Consider the following 22,204-nt stretch of genomic DNA (forward strand, 5'->3'; position numbering starts at 1 on the left):
GTGCTTTTGGCTCTATCAGAGCCAAAAGCACTCCCACTGACATCACTAGTGATGTCAGTGGGGCCGGCCCCAGACGGTAGGCGTTCCCATGGGAATGCCTCCGTCTGGGCAGCCACGCCCCCGGCACGCCCACCAAAGGGGGTGTGCTGTCAATCACTATCGACAGCACGCCCCCTTTGGTGCAAGACCCTTAACGACGGCTTGGCCGTCGTTATTCGGGTCTCGCGCATGTACACGATGGAGCCGCCTCCGTCATGCGCACTTGGGCAACATCGACCCGCATGCGAGCGGGTCTGAATTAGGCCCAATGTCCACTCCTTGGAAAGACTACACCATAGTTTAGTACACCACAAAAGGGAATACTGCAAACTAATACTGCAACACTGGGGCTGTTGTCTGCATGGCAATTCTCAATCATTTCAGATTTCTGTTGTATGCAAATATGGTAGGAGGTGTTCTGGAGAGCCACAGTTACCAGGAATACCCTGGGGTTCAACAAAGTCGTGGTGCTAGACAGGATCTTGAATATCTTCTATTCAAATGGGTGTAAGAGTTTTAAACTCAATGTTGTGCAAAAAAAAAAAGTCTGCCTACAGATAATGATTATTTTAATATTATTATTAATTATTATTATTAACACAGGATCTTCAGCTCCAGGCTGTATTCCTCTATGTAATACACTGGTTTGATATGGAATTTCTCCTATTGGTAAGATGGAGTCTTGGCAACATTGTATTTTCAAAGCACTGTCACAACTGTTTGGGATAAAGAGATTTTTACCTATGCCAGGTCCAGATGAATTTCAGACAATGGGGCATATTCAATTAGGTGCGAAAAGTCCCGTATCGCGCGCGTCCCTGCTTATCTCGGGATTCAATTAGAAATCAGCATACACGGCACCTGGCAAATTCGGACCTGGCGAAAAGTACTGTCAAAAATGGGGAAAACACTCTGTACCCCCCGAAAAGTTGCACTAACATAGGGGATCACTATAGGGGTGTTCTAGTACCCCTAGTTAAGGTAATCTGTTTTTTTTTTCTCCAAAAGCTTGCTTTTAGCGTGTTTGCATAAGTGGTGAAAATAGCATTAAGCAATATTTTTTCATCAAAATAAATAGTCCCAGCAAATTTGGGGTACATGAAAATGGGTGCTAGCATATTTTGAAGTTGCTAATGTAAAGTATTAAAAAAAGGTTAAAAAATCCACCTGCCGCAAGCACCTGCAATCTTAAAAATACCTGGGGCATACTTGGGGACCCCCCCCTGGAGTATATTTCGCTAGTTTTTAAGTTTGTCCCCCAACTATGGGTTTTTTCGCCCCCAACTTGAAAGTACTTTTTTGGGTGCATGGTGGTTCCCTGGGTGCAGGGTGGTTCCTGCAAGTTAGCACCCTGAACCCCAATTCTGCATTTTTTTTTTCGACAGCTTCCATAGGCAAATCTTTTTCGCCTATTCCAATGCATTGACTTTGCGCACTGGCGAAAAGTATTTGGAATTGAATACGGAGATAAGTTTTCACCTGGCGAAATGACATCACCGGCAAAACTTTTTCCCCGAAAACGGCTTTTGGCACATAATTGAATATGCCCCTATATGGCTTATTGTTTTGGACTTGGAAAAAAAAAACCCTCTGAATATAACAGATTTCTCCTTTACTGGAAAACCCCTTTTCTTCTCTTATGCTCTCTCTAGAATACGATCTAAAGTAATTTGCTTAGAAGAGCATCTTACACAGCATATACATAAAGGAATGCTTCCACCATACATGTCTATAATCACGTGGTCATTTGGCAGCATTTGACATAGTTGCATCTCTGGCAGATATTCTGATATTTTCCACTGAAATATCAATTGCAAAACTCGCAGCCGTCTTTTACAGGTGAGAAAGCCAAAGTCTATTCCCAGTACAAACACAGGATTTCCGTGAAATCTTTATACATTTCTGTCAACAACTGTAGTTTGGAGGACTCAATGGTTCCTGACGGACTAAGGCCAGAAACTCTTATTTGAAGTCTACCATTCTTTCTTAAAATACTCTTTGAAGAACATTAGATACTTGAAATACATTAAAACCATGGAACATCGGGTCTTGTACAGATTGTATTTCTTTTTCAACTTCAGATGACAGACTAAAAGAACCTGAAGGAACATAGGTTTAAAAAAAACAAAAACAAACTAATACTGCAGACACAGATTGCTCAGATAAACCCCCAGGGCCAGCAGCAGCTTCGGACACATCAGACACAAACAAAAAAATGGCAGCTGCTCAATCAATCTGTTAGTACTTTTTTCAGGTGCATGAAAGGGAGGGGTCATACCAAGTAGAAAAGAGAGGGGGGTTTAACCCCCTATTGTTCCTCAGCACACTGAATTATACTAGCAACAATATATGAACACTATATGGTAATAGGAATTCAGAGATATTAGTTGCATGCATTTGCAAATACATGAGATGCTGCTAGGCCTCGTCAAGGCTTCTCTGTTACTAGCAGTCCCTACACTAAACGGTTCACGTCCGGGGCGCAGAGCACCCCAAAAGACGTCCAGCCCAGGACCTCCCCAGGGCATCACACGAAAATGGAAAAGAGTGACAGTGCAGTGTAAAGTATAGATGTGTGCAAGTAATTATTAAGTGTTAAGGGGTTAAAATATATGTGAAAATTACATGAATAATAAACAAACATAAAAAGGTGATGTGAAAAGTAACTATGTGTATTAAGTGGTGATGCCCTCAGGAGCCCCAGCCAGAGTAGCCTCGGGGGCCCTACGCCCAAACGCTCACCCCAAATGTAAAATTAAAGCCTCATAATAAAGGCACATATATATTTTTGGCAAATGTAAGGCCTCATGATAAAGGCACATACATAAATGCATCCAAATTGAGAGCCAGCTTACCTGGGAGTCCCCCCTGGGAACTCCAACTAGCACTACTAGAACCAGCATGCCCTGCTAATGCTGGCTCATTCATGCATCTCATAACCACAAACAAAAAACTGGCAGCTGCTCAATCAATCTGGTAGTACTTTTTTCAGGTGCATGAAAGGGAGGGGTCATACCAAGTAGAAAAGAGAGGGGGGTTTAACCCCCTATTGCTCCTCAGCACACTGAATTATACTAGCAACAATATATGAACACTATATGGTAATAGAATTTCAGAGATATTAGTTGCATGCATTTGCAAATACATGGGATGCTGATAGGCCTCGTCAAGGCTTCTCTGTCACTAGCAGTCCCTAGTGAGACGACATACGCAGCTTGAGTTCTCAATGTGTGCGGTAAGGTTAGTAATTCTGAGTAAGGTCAGACCTGTTGTAATTGTGCGCGAGGCTTCGATGTTACCGATAGTTTTACAGACTTGCAAAGTATTACGGATGTGAGTAAGGGGAAGTGGCCATCTTTATGTTGGGCTGCGGCGATGGCATAGTGATTGCAAACATTAGCATATTTTCGCAGTGGACCTGCGTGCGTAATAACCGCTGCTATCGCAATCCGTAGTGAATCAGGACCAGGGGCTTAGAGCAGAACGCTGATTGACTGGCAAGGCTTAGAGCCTCTGTCTCCTGGTCACCAGCTTATATAAGCATCCCCAAATGTGTGAACATGTTTCTTGTATGGAAAGCCAAGTTTACTCACCTTTAAGTCAGTGAATACAGATAATACATGGGTGTACATGTCTGACTGGTCTATGACAGCTTGTCCTCGCACAGGCCTTTTCAAAAGTGTGTTGCTTCTACCTTGACTCGTTTCAACAGCCTGCAGCACATAAACATGCCTCACATTAACAGTATAGCAGCATCCTAATATTTCTGCAGCTCTTTTTAAGCAATCTTGTCTAAATGAAGTAACAGTCTCTCAAATATAGAGGACTACTTTCTCCAATTACACCTCGCAGATATCTGCAAGAGAGGACAACTACTGACCTCCTAACTCAACGTACCAAAGTATAGCTGTGCTCAGCCTCCAGATATTTCTTATATTCACAATTCAGTTTGTCAAACACTGTTGCAATGACAGGTAGGGAAGCTCTATCAGACTCGGATAACACTGCAGAACAAAAGCCATCACATTTGTTAGGAGAGCACACTTCTACCAGCACATGCTTCCTGCCACATTGTATAGCTGGTAACACTTACTCTGCGAGCACACTGATAATATAACAGATTTACAGTCCTTGCGCTGAAGCAAGAAATCCATCAATCGCCCTTTGTCTGTAAGCAAGTGCACAATTGGCTGAAGCTTGATACGTACGTACCACAGGTATCCTGAGGATACAAAACAAGGAGTGAGTGATCTTGGATTTGCAATCAGATATAAAAGTTCTCATTCTAATCAGTCTTATTCTGGTGAAATAATTTTCTTTTTTGTTTCTTGTTGCTGTCCCAGGTTAATAAGGGGCTTATGTATTACAAATCGCGGAAGTGACAATTTTCTTTCAGTGTACATCGCAGCAGGAATAATATTTTTTTACATGGTTATTCCAGCTATGTAATAAATGTAACTTGCAGGGACAGTGGTAGCGATAACTCTCCCTGCAAGTTACATCCCAGGGGTATAGGAGGAGTCTAACAATTTTAAAAGGTTCCTCCTGGGAAACAGACAACGCATAATACATGGGGGTCAGTCCCCACTGATAATAATGGGGAATATGGTCTGCAGCTGTAGTTAGCCTTTTGCAGGAGATTTCTGTGAAATCTGCATTAGGCTGTTGTTACATAGAGGTGGTGCATACAATTATGCAGCATCATTTCATGAAAAAACTACTTGAAAAATTGTCCCCTCAATCATTTCAATTGCAATGCAATTGTTTCTTAAACACACATGTAGGTAATATAAACCATCTGTTTACATCCTCAATGCTAAATATAGATCCTCCCCTGTTAAAGGGTTGGGTTAAGTTCCCCCCAATACAGAGGAAAGCCAAGAGACTATTTCTAGTATTTGTGTCTCTCTTCCATTAGAGCATGCTGCCTCTTTGTAATAAAACAATGACTAATTTTATCACATTTATGGCTCTATTTACTACAATATGCATTTAAAAGTGTGCATGTTCCCTGTACTGTATTCCTATAGGGGTAGGGAACACATTTCCTTCTAAACAGGTATAAACAAACTCTACTACATCAGACAGCCTTACCTTCACTAGCACTGATTATTATATCTGGCTGAAAGACAATCCAGGATGAGGAATCTGTTTCAGTAGTTAAAGGGAATATTTAACAGGGTATCAAGATAATTCTACACAAATCCAAACAACTGCAGTAAAATAGCAACGGATTGCTTGGACTGTTACTAGAACAAATAGTAAGCAACGGTTACAGCACATCTACAGATGTGTCCTTACACATCTTTGGCGCAGTTGTGCTAAAAAGCCAATCTTGGTGCGCCAGATCCCGGTGAGACTCTTCTAGTGCCGGGGCAGCCTTTTTTGCCCAAGAATCCATCTAAGTCACAATGCAATATGACTAGTACGCACCAGCAGACTGTGTTGATTAATTTGATATGCAACACTTTTATATCTGTATGTGATTGAGTCCCTAAATCTGTAGAAGTGCTACAATGCTGCAGCTTTTTTCATTCTAAGTAAAGGTGCATACACACGGTCAGATATGTCAGATGAACGATTGAACGATTTGCAAACGATTGAATGATTTTTTATTGTATTATGGTGCATACACATGGTCAGATTTTTCATCAGATCTGAACGATAATGATTTAAAAAATCGTTCATATCTGAAGGAAAATCTGACATGTCTGAACGATGCGCGTTCCCGATGGTCAGATAACGATATCTGACATCTGATGTGTTTGCAGTCAGATTTGGACGATTCCATTCATTTTACTGCAGTCAAAAATCGTTCAAAGTTCAAATCGTTGGTCAAATCGTTCAACTGACAAATATGACCGTGTGTATGCTCCATTAAAATGAATGGAAATTGTCCAAAACTGACTGCAAACACATCAGATGTCAGATATCGTTCTTTGACAAACGGGAACGCGCATCGTTCATTGTTGCACACATCAGATTTTCCTTCAGATATAAACGATTTTTAAAATCGTTATCGTTCAGATCTGAAGAAAAATCTGACCGTGTGGATGCACCATTACATTAACGTTCATATAGAGATTGGTGCACACAGATATACAAGTGTCACTTATGAAATTAATCAGCACAGTCTGCTGGTGCGTCTTAGTCGCATCACATTGTGATTTAGATGCATTTCCAGCAAAAAAAAGTAGCGCTGCGTGGTGTATTGAGGCTAAATGCATGAGGACACATCTGTAGAAGGCTTGTGCTGCAAAGAATGAGGAGAACTGGAATAGGACTATATTCAGAATGGCAGGGGGCTTGTCTTCATGATTGTGTAAACCCCCCTCCCAAGAAAAAAAAAATACACAATATTATTTTACTTCAGTGATTGGTGATTTAGTGATAATTGAAATTAGATTTTAATCGTGTTTGAATGCCATATTAAAAATATTGTAAGCAGATATAAATGATTGCCAGATGTAAGAGACAAACAGAAAAAAGATATTTTATTAGAATCGTACAAATTGATGCCATTCATTTATTTTAGTCACTTAAAGAACTTGTGGTAAATGTATAAACAGTATAGTATATATGTATACCAGTGTAGTATTAGTGTAGGAAAGCATTTACTGAAAACCTGCTTGTGTCATGCTTACAAGGCACTATGTAAAAGTGACAATAGTTTATAGTGAAATGGCGAATGCACACCCAGATCACAAGCGAGTACCAGCTTGCCTAAGGAAGTGTAAGTGCTACCCTTGTTCTGTTCGGACCCTACACTGGGGAACACTTATGAAAATGTGGTGTTGCTCAAAAGGAGCCACAATGTCAGTTACTAGTTTGGTTAAAAAAATAAAATAAAAGTGGAAGGTAATGTCCGGTTGCTATGGGAGCAGGCATCATAATGTCCCCAACTAATGTCACATATGCAACATAGCTCCTGGGTTACAAAGGATACAGAGTTTACACTGTGCAGGAAGCTGTCCAGCCACAGCTGACGGGCCTGAAAGATAGAGAACATATTCATTATTTATTTTTTAAGGTTAATTAACAAACTGAAATGAAATGAAATTATTTCCTTGAATTTTTATTTATTAAACAACAAGTTTTGTTTCAGTTTTCTATTAATAAATAAATTTTATATTAATATATTGAGCCTTTATTTACATTTTTATTCACTACATTTGTTAGCCTGTTCATGGACATAGGTACCTGCCATGGGGATCTGGTAAGGCTGTATAGATTGGGCAGGAAGCACCGGCTGATGCAAGGTTAATGTGCCATCAAACTCCCCCCGTAATCGGATGTCAAAGATTACAGATGTCTGACAGAGGAACAAGACAAATGGTGTCAAATACACATCAATTGAGTCACTAGCTAACTTACACATGTTGAACTTACCTCTGTATCCTGGTGATGGACAACAACCAAATTATCTACAACATTTAGAGCAAATTTTCCAGTCCTGTTGAGCTTCAAGATGTGCATCTTTTTACATGGACCTTCCCTATGGAGAGACAAATACCAAGACACTGGTGCAAACAGGCGATGGAAACAAATGATTGAGAATTCACGTCAGTCAAGATAATTAACCAAGGACTACACTACAGTCAGGGGCCTCTCTACCCATTAGCCAGGATGGCACTCGCCAGGGGCGCCGGCCGGGGGGGGGGGCACCATCCGGTGGTGCCACCTGTGGACAAGGGGTAGAATCAGGCCAGGACTGGAGTCCCGGCACCCAGGCATTCCCCTGGCTCCTACCCGGGCAAATGTTTAGGGCCCCGTAGCTCCTGCCGATTGCCGTCGGCTGCCTGGTATGAGCAGATGATTAATAAAGTTTTTTTATACACAAGGCGCGTGTGACGTCATGCGCGCCGCATTCCTGCTCTCACTGAGGAGCCTGCCGCAGCCACACCACAGCAGGAGGATACGTTAAGTATCAGTGTGGGCTGGATGTGGGGGGAGGAGTAGAAGGGGGATGCCTGGGGACACAGAAAAGAGATGGTTGGGGAGACAAAAAGGGGGATGGGCTGGGGAGGCAAAAAGGGGGATGGGCTGGGGAGGCAAAAAGGGGGATGGGCTGGGGAGGCAAAAAGGGGGATGGGCTGGGAAGGCAAAAAGGGGGATGGGCTGGGAAGGCAGAAAGGGGGATGGGCTGGGAAGACAGAAAGGGGGATGGGCTGGGAAGACAGAAAGGGGGATGGGCTGGGAAGACAGAAAGGGGGATGGGCTGGGAAGACAGAAAGGGGGATGGGCTGGGAAGACAAAAAGGGGGATGGGCTGGGGAGACAAAAAGGGGGATGGGCTGGGGAGACAAAAAGGGGGATGGGCTGGGGAGACAAAAAGGGGGATGGGCTGGGGAGACAATGTAATTATTCAGAAAATATGGAGGGAGGGGGCACTAGTCCATTATTTTGCCAGGGGCGCACAGACCCCTAGATACACCCCTGATTACAGTTAATGTATAATCATTGAAGTGACAGAAAGATATACCCTAACATTACGAATAGTATAGGGGACACTTTATGCCTCATCCAAATTCCTGTTTTCAAAATTAAAAAAGTTCATAAACCACTTTAGGCCTAGGTCACCATTGAAACTGACTTGGCAAAAGGTTTTGAAGGGCACAAGATTTTGTAGTTAATGAAACATTTTGTTCTTTCCTCTGATGCCCAAAGTTGGAGAACGCAAAAATTTAAAATTTAGCAGCTCGGGTGGCGCCAATTGTGTCAGGCCTAGAATGTAGTATTGTGAGATAGCATCACTCCTTGCTGCATGTTGTGCAGCCTTGGGGGGAAAGTAATGTAGCAAGACTGCCATGGGTACTGTGTGATGAGGGGGCAGGGTCTGAAGAAGCACCTGGATCCCTGATGCCCAGTGGCACTTATTCCTGGCAGCACTGTACATGTGATGTACTGATGTTAATTGCCAGAGAAGATGAGCTGTCAGGTGAGTGAGGATCAAAAATATGTCAAGTAAGACAAGTCAATTACTGGGCTGAGAGAGCACAATAATAAACACATAAATGGGGCTGTGCGGGGTGGGTCTGAGCACAATAAAAAACATATAGGGGGTGGGGGGGGCACAATCAATACATCAGGTTGTCGTTTTTATCATTATTGTGCATGGAATGCAAACTGGATGGAAACATTTTATTTGATGATGATGTTGATGTGTTTGCTACTGTAGAAACCCAAAGACCGACATTATCTGCATGCAATGTTATACATATTGTATGTAAGCTGTTACAACTTTAAATAACATTTATTAGAGCTTATTATTATTCTGCTGTTTAATAAAAGTGTTGAAATCCTTGTGCCTAGTACATATTGATGTCCAAAATGTTAAACCAATGAGATTGTTTTGTTTTGCTAGGTGATGTGCCTTAGCCGTAACAGCTGGGTGTAGTGCACACTGTGATGCGCCTTAGCCGTAACAGCTGGGTGTAGTGCACACTGTGATGCGCCTTAGCCGTAACAGCTGGGTGTAGTGCACACTGATGCGCCTTAGCCGTAACAGCTGGGTGTAGTGCACACTGTGATGCGCCTTAGGCGTAACAGCTGGGTGTAGTGCACACTGTGATGCGCCTTAGGCGTAACAGCTGGGTGTAGTGCACACTGTGATGCGCCTTAGCCGTAACAGCTGGGTGTAGTGCACACTGTGATGCGCCTTAGCCGTAACAGCTGGGTGTAGTGCACACTGTGATGCGCCTTAGCCGTAACAGCTGGGTGTAGTGCACACTGTGATGCGCCTTAGGCGTAACAGCTGGGTGTAGTGCACACTGTGATGCGCCTTAGGCGTAACAGCTGGGTGTAGTGCACACTGTGATGCGCCTTAGGCGTAACAGCTGGGTGTAGTGCACACTGTGATGCGCCTTAGGCATAACAGCTGGGTGTAGTGCACACTGTGATGCGCCTTAGGCATAACAGCTGGGTGTAGTGCACACTGTGATGCGCCTTAGCCGTAACAGCTGGGTGTAGTGCACACTGTGATGCGCCTTAGGCGTAACAGCTGGGTGTAGTAAACACTGTGATTCGCCTTAGGCGTAACAGCTGGGTGTAGTAAACACTGTGATGCGCCTTAGGCATAACAGCTGGGTGTAGTGCACACTGTGATGCGCCTTAGGCATAACAGCTGGGTGTAGTGCACACTGTGATGCGCCTTAGCCGTAACAGCTGGGTGTAGTGCACACTGTGATGCGCCTTAACCGTAACAGCTGGGTGTAGTGCACACTGTGATGCGCCTTAGCCGTAACAGCTGGGTGTAGTGCATACTGTGATGCGCCTTAGCCGTAACAGCTGGGTGTAGTGCATACTGTGATGCGCCTTAGCCGTAACAGCTGGGTGTAGTGCACACTGTGATGCACCTTAGGCATAACAGCTGGGTGTAGTGCATACTGTGATGCGCCTTAGCCGTAACAGCTGGGTGTAGTGCACACTGTGATGCACCTTAGGCATAACAGCTGGGTGTAGTGCATACTGTGATGCGCCTTAGCCGTAACAGCTGGGTGTAGTGCATACTGTAAGCTAGAGTCATTTTAACATTTTTTGGACCCAGCAAAAGGCAAAAACTGGTCCACAGTCTCACATATGGAAATCCTTCAAACATTACCTCTTGTGGGTATTTCATGAGACGATTGAGAAATCTTAATCTAAAACACACGCTCATAATTGGCATTTTATAAAATCTACACCTTGCAACATTGCTCTTGCATCTTATATTAAAATACAGAGAGTCTGAATAAGCATTAAATGTCATATACAGAAAGTAATACCAAAAAGTTTATTTGCCTACCGGGGTAAATGATAGAGGACGACCTCAGCTCCGGGACTACTAGAGGCCTTTGCATGATGTCTCAGGAACAGAACATAGAGCTGCCCATAGCTACCAACAAGAAAAACAATGTCAGATGAGTGGCTGCCAACAAATAAAGTAAACCTGGTTGAAATATTGTATCAGTATAAAAAAAAGTCACATCTCTCCTATGTATGGAATGTACATGAAAATAGGGATCAAAAAACAAAGCACAGAAGACACAGAAGACACCCACTTAGGCAATATAGAGCAAATAAACACTCACATTGTCGCCATTGCTATGTCTCTTTCGGAAATCTTTGCCATCTTGGTAGTAGATGCTGGCAACTCTATTTCAAACTTTGCCATCTTTGACATTGTACCACTCTGATGAAAAGAACACACATAGGATGGAATTAATGCAGGCTACAATGTAAAGGTCAAACACATGAGGACATCTGTGAGAACAGGTAAAGGAAAAGGGTACTGTCAGATGCCACCATGTAATTCTCCAATTTAAAAGGAAAAAACAAGTACCAAACAGAAATGATGGGACTTACACAATTACTATGGAAAGGTCCAAAGACAATCTCACTGGTTTCACACAGCTGAGAAAATCAGTGAGATGAGCAAGATTTCACATTGATTTCAATGGGCCATGCATTTCAATGGGGAAAGAATAAGGAATGGAAAAATGGTTTGTCTTTTTAAGTAAACAAAAAACAGCAATTTTTTTTTACTATAAATGAGGTACTCTTACAAGCTGTCCTGGACAATCCTATAAATTTCCCTTCTATGGGGCTACTTTTGCAGCTAAAAACGGGGGGCGTCTAAGGAAGCTTTACTGTTGGACTTAGACTTTTGGAGGATGGTCTGGTATCAAGAAGGGCAGCAAAGAAGCCACTTCGCTCCAGGAAAAACATCAAGGACAGACTGATATTCTGCAAAAGGTACAGGGATTGGACTCCTGAGGACTGGGTTAAAGTTATTTTCTCTGATTGTTTGGGGCATCTGGAAAAACGCTTATCCAGTGAAGGAAAGGGGAGTGCTACCATCAGTCCTGTGTCATGCCATCAGTAAAGCATCCTGAGACCATTCATGTATGGGTGTTTTTCTCAGCCAAGGGAGTGGGCTCACTCACAATTTTGCTTAAGAACACAGACATGAATAAAGAATGGTACCAAAACATCCTCCAAGAGCAACTTCTCCCAACCATCCAAGAAAAGTTCAGTGACAAAGAATGCCTTTACCAACATGATGGAGCACCTTGCCATAAGGCTAAAGCGATACTGAAGTGGCTCGGGGAACAAAACATCAACATTTTTGGTCCATGGCCAGGAAACTTCCCAGACCTTAATCCCATTGAGAACTTGTGGTCAATCCTCAAGAGGCGGGTAGACAAACAAAAACCCCAAAATTCTGACAAACTCCAAGCATTGATTAGGCAAGAATGGGCGGCCATCAGTCAGTATGTGGCCCAGAAGTTGATTGACAGGATGCCAGGGTGAATTGCAGAGGTCTTGAAAAAGAAGGGTCACTTGACTTTTTGCATAAACTTATGAAATGCTTGTAATTTTACTTCAGTATACCATAGTAACATCTGACGAAAAGGTCTAAAAACACTGAAGCAGCAAACCTTGTGAAAACCAATACTTGTGTCATTCTCATAACTTTTGGCCATGGGTCATGGGGGTGTCAGGGAGAGAGGCAGCATGGGGCAAGACATACCGCAACTTTAGTGGAGGAGAAACAAACAAAATATTTTCCAGATGTCAAATATCTACTGGTCGGATGCATTTCCAAAACACAGTATACATATTTGTTACAGTACACGTACCTCTGCACACAAGTACATATTCATATGTAGCAGTACTTTAAAGAAGCAAATTAAAATGTATGTTAAAGCTCCACATCTATCAAGAGATAAAAGTGATAAAGGAGTACATGATAAATATGGACACTTTCTACGACTTCTTCATTCTCATCTGGGTGCTACTAATATGAGGTCTTGTTTAAAGACAGTACTGCTCTGCAAATATAGAAAAAGCTCTGATTGTCTACAAAGGTAAATTCATACATTGATAATAGGGCCAGTTCTAATTGGCTGTAAGTAATGCTGGCAATCTGAAAGAGAAACAGGATAACTAAGCAGCTGGCTCACATCAGAATAAGTCATGTATAGCATATTAGCTATATTTTGTGTACTGTAAGATATAAAGGGGAGGGTAGCGGGATCCTGCCTCACCTTGAAATGAAAAGGCTGCAGCACATTACAGAGGTTGGCAGTAGACAGCAGTATAACACAGCTCTCTGGGCAGTACATGTACCAGTTCACATTGATACTCTGGCTCTTCAGGAGCTTCAAAGATCTCTTTTCAGCCAGGACCTGAAACAAAGGGGCAACAGCATTATAGGTCTCACCATATCATTCTATAGGAAAGTTTCCTTTTATTCAGACAACAAAGTGGAGACAGCAGCCGAAAATGACCTTTTCTGATCAGTTAGTACATTGTAAACAATCAGTAGCTCATGCTAGGAAGTTGCTTTTGAAACATTTTGCTTCAAATCGCCTATTACACTGGAAGTGTATGCAGATTAGACAGAGCAGACTAGGCAGCCACATAGTTATATGAAGCTTTAACTACTTCACTGACAAAAAAGGTCAGAAATTGTAATTTTTTTATTTAAAAAAGTTTGTAATGTATTTTTAAAAATATATTTAAAGATTTTATTTTAAAAATACATACCTTGGGCAGGGCCAAAACTAGAAACTGTGTCACCCGATGCAAGGCAGTAATTTGGGGCCCTTTCCCCCCTCGCCTTAATTATAGACTGTCCTTTCATAAACTTCCCCTAGTGTCTCTACAGCAGTCTGTCCGCCCACCCCCTTCCGGTATCACTGCAGCAGCCCGTGTCTCTTCCCCCCTATATCTCTGCAGCAGCAGCCTGTGTTTGTGTTACCCTTCCACCCACCACCACTTACCTGGATCTTCTCCTTGCTTTTGCATAAGGCAGCGGTGGCCACAGGCTCCTCACAAATTGTTCTTCAGCGCGCGTAATGTGTCGCGCTCAGCGCAGATAGGGGTAAAAAAAAAAACCTTTATTGTGCCCTATGATCCTGGTCCCTCTATGCCTGCACACTGCTGATTAGTCCAGCGGCGCAGGCACAGAGACAGGTCACAATCACCTGCACAGACATCAGCTAAAGATGGGTTGGGGAGTTCTGGCTTCTGAGAGTGGGACCCGGGGGTAATCCGGCTTTGGCCTACCCCCACCACGGCATGTTTCCAACTCATCGCGGATGTCGCGCTTTTTGTCTGCAACATCTCGGCGCATTTGCCCCCCCTTCCTGGTTGCGGCCCCATCTAGTGGGTATTTTTCAGCCCCGTGTCTATAGGCCCCCACTATAAAATCACTTCCTACCCCCACCAGAACCAGTGTTAGAGCCGCCACTCTTACCCTCAGTGTCAATGGACCCCCACTGTTTAGTGCTCCACCCTCCCCATGTGTCACTGGAATTATCAAACTGGATCTTGAAAGCCTTTCCTCACAAGCACCGGCATCTGCAGAGCGGAGCGTTGAAACCTGCTCTTGGCTCCAGGACGTTAATCAGGAACCTTCCACTGAAATCCAAAGTCCCTGTAACTGGGACTGAAGAGCAATAGTGTCCCTGGTGGCCACTTTCTCAGCCTAAAGCAGAATAATAGATGCACCACTGGGCATGGCCTGAAGATAAGACTAGACAAGTACTGGTGAGATTTGTTCCACTACTAAATCCGAATGCTCTTGAATGAAACTATGGACACAATCTTTCCGGAGATCTTCATGCACAGGTAAACGTACACTTGCTGAAAAGCTAACAGGAACTTTTAGTGAGAGGTTCTTGTCCTCCAATAAGAACACCCTCTGCTGATGGGTGACGAACAGAAGTCTCAGGACAGTCATCTGATGAAAAAGCAACTGTAAGATTCCAAGGTCCTGGCTGTCTAACGAACATGAATCTGCAGCAAGATCTGATAGTTTGCCTTGATTAGCAGATCCTCCAAATAAGGAAGGACAGTCACCACCCTAGTTCTGTGACGGACACTCATTACAGCCATGGTCTTAGGAAACAACATCAGTGCAGTGGCCAAGCCAAAGGGCAGGGCAAAAAACTGTAAATGACAAGACAGAACAGTAAATCTGAAGCGTCACTCCCAGTCTGGAAAGTGCAGAGACATGTACTTGATGTCCATAAACAGCATGAACAGTGTGGTTTCTGGACAAGAAATAATGCAAAAACTGAAATCTTTCTGCTGTTCCAGGACTATAGTAGCCATTCAGTCCCTTCTTCCACATGATTAGCTTTCCTCAAGTGGGCAGACTTCAGGAAATCTGCGTTGTATCCCCAACTTATAATGCATCTCACCCAGGTGTCTGTCATGGAATTAAACCACATCCCAGAAGAGAAGCAGACAGGCACCCACAGAAGTGTTCAGACAGCCTGATGGCTATTCTGACTGCTTATTACTGTCCTTTAGAGCTAGCGATCCAGTTGCCCAAGCCTGTATACCTATCAGCAGCCTTCCAGACAGCGGACGCTCCTCTGGAAGGCTGAGGCCCTGAAGGTCTGTGTACCACGCCATTCACTGGCAATTGGGAGCCACTAGGATCAACTTGCCCGTGGAACCAGAGAGATGGGAGGGAAGATGTACAGGATCGGGAAGGTCCACTGAACCGCCAAAGCGTCCACCAGAAAGGCCTCCGGATCACTGGTGCGAGAGCAGTACCTCGGAACTTGGCGATTGTGTCGGGATGCCATCATGTCAATGTCCGGAAAATCCCTGTAGGGACAACGGCCGAGGGAGTCAGCCCAGGGGCTGAAAGCCTATCAGCTACCTTTAACATTACCTGGGATAGCGAGGCAATCCAAGCAGGTTCTTGGCTATCAGGTGAAGCTGAAGGACCCGCCTGCTGTGGGGTTGTAAAACAGCGAGCACAAAGACAATTGTGGTCCGGAACCTGTGAAGAGAACACAGCAGCACAAGCTCTGCATTTACCCAGTACCGAAGCACTCACCTCCTTGGCAACTTTACCCCTGGAAGACATAGTACAGCAATAAAGGAGGACCCCACACACGGTAGAGAAATGAATGTAAATGCACCACAAATAGAAATATAAGTGGGGCTATGCAGAGACTATAGCAAAGTACATTAAATAGTTAAACACACGGTCACATTCAATGCAATAATAAAGGAAATATTAAAGGCAATAAATGCTCGACAAACCACCCCAAGAGGGTGGAAAGGAACTAAGTGTATAACCTGACCACTGAGGGCGACGAACACGGGGAGTTTGGAGCCAGCACTCGCCACAGACAAGCTGCACCAGCAGGCACTCAAATGGCTGCCCAGCGTCTTTGAGGAGGGGAGAGAGAAAGAGGGGTGACCTTGGGAGGAATGCCCCTAATGAAGGGAAAGTGCCCAGGGGTGGGGGAGCAGTCAATGGGGAGAGCCTACCTCCCGCTTCTGGCACGCACCCTAGGGCAATGGCCGCCAGCTACCGCTGCTTAAAAGTGCCCTGGTGGTCTAGTGGGGATGTGGAGAAGACCTGGTCCCCTCCCCTGCCACGATCACGCGGCTCCCTGCAAGTCTTACCTAATGCCTGTTGCACTGGCTGCTGCTCCCTGCTGTGTCCGGAGCAGCGGCCGAGGACACTGACCCACTCGCCAACACCACGGCCGCCGGCGCTGGGGTTATGGAGCAGCAGCACAGGAGTCTTATAGGAGGATGCCTAGTGCTGCTTACTCAACAGAAAAAGAAAAAGTTTAAAAATTAAAACCTATGAAGCTGTTAGCACAGCTTCCACAGTGTGCCTCATCTGTAGGCACCAACACTAAAACTGAGGTGCTTGTGGCTGGGGGGCGGGTATAGGGGGAGGGGGAGTCTGGGCTGTGCTCAACAAGTTTAACTGTGTGGTGCCCGGACTCCAACCCACCAACCTATACCCATTGTAAAGCCTGTGTCCCCTATGGAGGAAGAAGAAATATTGTTTCTTGCTTTTCATGGCCCTTAAAGTAAATAGATATTTACATAGCTATGATACCAAAGGAGAGCCCGATCCATCCTGAAACAAAATGATTATGCAATTTGCTTCAGTAAATTTAAAAAATAGAAATTTATTCCTGGTAAAGCAGACGGTGTAAAAGCGTTAAGCACAGAAAGAGAACTGCGGTTACATTGCCTTAAAAGCAAAATATTTAGGTACATTAAGCCTATTATACTCAGGCCTGTTACATGAGGTTTGTAAAAAAAAAAAAAAAAAATGATGTATGAATAATGAAGAATTAACACCCACTCTTATGATGTAATAAACATACTGTGACTGAATAAGATAAATCTATCCAATATAGAGACTGCTATTAGGAAGGCCATGATGATTGAGTCTCCTTTTGCTTATGTACGATGAGACTAGGGAGGTCCTGATGAGAGTCTGAAATTGACGGCTCTTAGATAGACCTTGCTGGGGTTTTACGCCATCATGAAATTAATCAATACAGTCAAGATGACAGTGCACTAACAAAGGACTGTCCACCTTTACATCAAATTTATTGGGCAAGAGATTATAATCCAAAACACCTAACCATTCAGGATTATAGACTTTAGACTTGAATAACCAGCAGGCCAGTACAGTATATATGGCAGTATTTTTATAAATCCTTTTGTGGCATTCGAGTTAGACACTAAAAGTGCGTACACACACAACGATTTTTTAAACGATTTAACTATAACGACGTCGTTATTGTTCAAAAAATCGTTCCGTGTAAAACGATAATCGTTCATGCGCGTTCACATTTGTCGATTGCAGTTTGTAGTTCAGTCAGACTGGCCAACTGAACGATTTTCAATAGAAGTTGCAACATTTTTCCTTCAACACACAGAAAATCGTTTATTAAGTAAAACCAACCACTTTGTAAAACGATTTTCGTTCACTTTTTCAAGGGAAAAACTGAATGAAAATCATTCATTACTAACATCGTTGTGTGTGTATGCACCTTAAAGCTGCATACACACACAACGATTGAGTTAATGAACGATTTTAGTAAACGATTTTCTACCTTGAAAAAATGAACTAAAATCGTTTACTAAAGTTGTTCATTAACTATGTTTATTTATGATTTTTATGAACTACAAACGATTTTTGCATACTAACTTAATGAAAATCATTGAGTTGACAAGTCTGACTGAACTACAAACTACAAACGTGAACGCGCATGAACAATAATCGTTCATCGTTTGAATCAGAAAGTGAACGATATTTTCAAACGATTATCGTTAAATGATAATCGTTCAAAAAATCGTTGTGTGTGTATGCACCTTTATACATGGATTTTTTTAAATAATATGTTACCATGTAATAAAACATTCCAAAATGTCACTGCTTAATACGGAGTAATGGTGTTTCATAGGTACTATACCTGATAAAACTCAATTCCTTGGTCAGTTATGAAGACAATCTCTGTAGCACTTGTCCAGCAAAATCCCAAAATTTTAGCATTTTTCATCTTGGGAAAGAAAATAAAAAGGTTCTCAATTAATAACACTACTGCACTGAACACATCAAGGTGTAAACAATAAAAACATTATAGTACAGCAGGGGGTACCACCTTTTCTTTTTTTTTTTTATTATCTAGAAAGATACACAACATAGCCAAAACTATGTGGACAGACCTTCTAATTAGTCCTGTGTCAGCCACACCAATAGCTAACAGGCGCATAAAATCATGCAATCGCCATAGCCAAACATTAGCAGTAGAATGGATTGTACTGAGAAGCTACACAACTTTCAATGTGGCACGGTCATAGAATGCCAACTACCCAACAAGAAGTCAGCTTGTCACAATTCAGCACTGCTAGAGCTGCCTCAGTCAACTGTAAGTTCTCTTATTGTGAAGATTTCTAGGAACAGCCACCTCTGGAAGCAACGCCTGCACAAGAACTGTTCTTTGGGAGCTGCATGGATTGGGTTACCACAGTGGTGCAGCTGCACACAAGCCTCAGATCGCAATGCGCATAGGCAAACATCAGCCAGAGTTTTGTAAATCTCACTGACACTGGACACTGGAGCAGTGGAATTTTATAATGAAAGGAAATCTAAACATTCAACAACATTCCTGTGAATTGTGTGGCAAGTTTGAAGGCCCTTTCCAGTTTCAGCATGACAATACCCCATGTACACATAGTGACGTACATAAAAGAAAAAAGTGTGGAAGAACCGGACCAGCCTGCACAGAGCCTTAACCCAAACCCCATGAAACACATTTCCAAAAGCCACCTCCCAAAATCTAGTGGAAAGTCTTCACAAAGAGTGGAGGCTGCTAGGGCCGCAAACGCCATATTAACGACAATAGTTTTGAAATGAGTTGTTAAACAAGCACAGTCTATTTTGATGATCAGGTGTCCACATAATTTTGATCATGTAATTTAGCAGCCATATGAAGGGACTGAATTAAAAAGTAACTTATTTACATATGTACAACTAAACAGAAAAGAACAACCCTTGCAGCATTCCTATACAGGTTGAGTCTCCCATATCCGAAAATCCAAAAACCGGAATATTTCAGGGCATCTGTGACGTCACGACGTGTCCTGACGTCACTAGTATAGTGGCCAATGAATAGCGGCGTGGGCGTGGTCCACATGCCAGGCCACCCCCCGCAGCACCCCCAGTTGCAGCCGCCAGACCCTTCTGCGTCACCCGATGGTCCCCTCGTGACTCCCGCCGCACCCTTTCACCTTACCCGCCGGACCCTTCCGCCTCACTCGCCGGACCCCTCACGACACCTGATCCACCCGCCGGACCACCGCAACATCCACAGCACCCGCCCGACACCTTCCGGACCCACCCGCAGCACACACCAGGCCTCCCGCTGTGCTCCCCCTCAGGTATTCCGAAAACCGTAATAATCCAAAATCCGAAATGCTCCTGGTCCCGAGCATTTCGAATATGGGAGACTCAACCTCAACATTGCTAATTGCGAATAGTGTTGTCACTCACATAGGTAACAAGCCCTGTGCCTCCTCTGTAAAACATTAAGGCTGGGTTACACACGTAAAAAATTTCTGTCCAACCAGACAACTAGTTGATTGGTTGGAATGAAAATCTGGTAAGGTATGGGAGTAACTGATGATCAGCAATTTGCTCCTAAATGCCAAAAAAACAGATGAAAATGTTCGTCAGACAAATTTGTTAAATATTTGATCTAAACAATTTGTTTAAACAACAGTTTTTGTCCATTTTCCGGCATTTGGGAGCAAATTGCTGATTGTCATTTGCTTTCATACCTTACCAGATTTTCATTCCAACCAATCAACTAGTTGGATGGTTGGACAGAAAATCTTTACGTGTGTATGCACCATTGGGTGCATACACACACAACGATTTTTTGAACGACTATCAATAACGATATTGTTTATCGTTCTATCATTGAAAAAATCGTTCACTTTGAGTTAAAACGATGAACGATTATCGTTCATGCGCGTTCACATTTGTAGTTTGCGGTTTGTAGTTCAGTCAGACTGACCAACTGAACGATTTTCATTAAGGGAATATGGAAAAATTGTTTGTAGTTCAAAAAAATCGTTCATTACACCTTAAAAAATCTGACAGATAATCTGACAGAAAATCGTTCATAAAATCGTTGGTAACAAAATGGTGTGTGTATGCAGCCCTTACTTACTTCTGTAGTACCATATTCCCACCATACACACACCTCTACACTAAAGCTGCATACACACAGAACGATTTTGTTACCAACGATTTTATGAACGATTTTCTGTCAGATTATCTGTCAGATTTTTTTAAAGTGTAAATGAACGATTTTTTTGAACTACAATTTTTGCATATTCCCTTAATGAAAACCGTTCAGTTGGCCAGTCTGACTGAACTACAAACGTGAATGCGCATGAACAATAATTGTTCATCATTTTAACTCAGAAAGTGAACGATTAACGATATAGTTATCGATAATCATTCAAAAAATCGTTGTGTGTTTATGCACCTTAACACATTACCCCCACACCTATGTAGAAACAGACTTCTCCTGTTGGGATTATTGAATTTATCACTGTATATACATTTTATTTTAATAAAGCAAACACACATTTATACTAAAGAAAATATTGTCTCACACAGAGGGGAATTCAATTAGAGGCGAAAAGCCATATTCGCCCGTTTTTTTGTGAAAAATTTGGCTAAAAACAAATTTGCCAAATTCAAGTCCAGGACAATTTCGCCTAAGCGGAAACAATTCTCCAAAAAAAATTCTCAATCAATAGCTGGTGAAAAGAAATGCAAAATCTTTATTTTGGGGTGCAAACATGGGGAAACAACTCAGACCCCTTGGGACAGCCCCCCAAAGGACAAATCTGCAAAAAAAAAAAACCTAAGAACACCCCAAAAAAGACATGTCATTTTTGGGGTGAAAATTTAAAAAGGGGGGGGGATAAACATTAAAAGTATCGAAATAGACTTCTTGGGGGTCCCCAAGTATGGGTCAGGTGTTTTTGGGATTGCAGGTGAATGCAGCAGGTAGATTTTTCACGTTTTTTAAAAGTTCACTTTAGAGACATAAAAATATGCTAGCACCCATTTTCAAGCACCACAAATTTGAAAGGACTACTTATTTTCACCAAAAACTACAGCTTTATGCGATTCTTCATCACTTTTACTTAGACACTAATAACAAGCAATTTACACAACCCAAGTTCGCAAAATAGTCTTATTAGGGCTATTAGTACACATCTATATTGATTGCCTATGTTAGTGCATCTTTTTCTGGGGTACAGACTGATTTCCCCAATTCTTTCAGTACTTTTCGCCTGTTCCGCATTCGCCTATTTCCGTTTTCGCCTGTTTTGCAATTGAATTAGGCGAAAAGCGGGGACGAGCACAGAACAAATTCGCCTCTGATACAGGCGAATTAAGCGAAAAGTCGGACAGGCGAAAACTTTGCCTCTAATTGAATATGGCTCTAAATGTTTACTCTGTTTCCACATCTAAATGACCTAATGTCCTAAAGAATGTTTATAGTGCCCAGCTGTACCAGGTCCTAAATTGCAGTAAGCCTTTGGTAATATTATTTATTACTAATACAAGAGAAGACCTACACATTTTAAATTGACGGTTTGTATACATTTTTCTACACAGGGATAGGGATTAACATGACCAGGTACCATAGATGATTTATTACTATGTGAAGGTCATTATCTTTAGTTATACAGTGTATTGCCAAAATGTTACATGTTGTTAAATGTCGCTTTACTGTCATCTACATCTAAAGGTCATAACTGGTTTTCTCTGTAAAGAATCATTAGGGACAGGGAAAGTGAAGTGGATATGGTGT

General features: G+C 42.7%; 1 protein-coding gene across 1 annotated transcript in view; it reads right to left on the reverse strand.

The window, feature by feature from the left end:
* Nucleotides 1–22,204, reverse strand: part of RMC1 (regulator of MON1-CCZ1) — a 58,615-nt gene that overhangs the window by 21,003 nt on the left and 15,408 nt on the right. Inside the window, exons 5-15 of the mRNA XM_088469610.1 lie at nucleotides 18,278–18,364; nucleotides 13,067–13,207; nucleotides 11,108–11,208; nucleotides 10,822–10,911; nucleotides 7,429–7,534; nucleotides 7,240–7,351; nucleotides 6,986–7,030; nucleotides 5,134–5,187; nucleotides 4,133–4,261; nucleotides 3,937–4,043; nucleotides 3,633–3,752 (exon numbers count right to left, since the gene is read on the reverse strand). Of these exons, the coding sequence (XP_088325736.1) occupies nucleotides 3,633–3,752; nucleotides 3,937–4,043; nucleotides 4,133–4,261; nucleotides 5,134–5,187; nucleotides 6,986–7,030; nucleotides 7,240–7,351; nucleotides 7,429–7,534; nucleotides 10,822–10,911; nucleotides 11,108–11,208; nucleotides 13,067–13,207; nucleotides 18,278–18,364 (1,092 nt within the window). The remainder of the gene's footprint in view (nucleotides 1–3,632; nucleotides 3,753–3,936; nucleotides 4,044–4,132; nucleotides 4,262–5,133; nucleotides 5,188–6,985; nucleotides 7,031–7,239; nucleotides 7,352–7,428; nucleotides 7,535–10,821; nucleotides 10,912–11,107; nucleotides 11,209–13,066; nucleotides 13,208–18,277; nucleotides 18,365–22,204) is intronic.

The sequence above is a fragment of the Taudactylus pleione genome, unplaced genomic scaffold (genome assembly GCF_031769625.1).
Source record: "Taudactylus pleione unplaced genomic scaffold, aTauple2 ptg000093l, whole genome shotgun sequence".
NCBI lineage: Eukaryota > Metazoa > Chordata > Amphibia > Anura > Myobatrachidae > Taudactylus > Taudactylus pleione.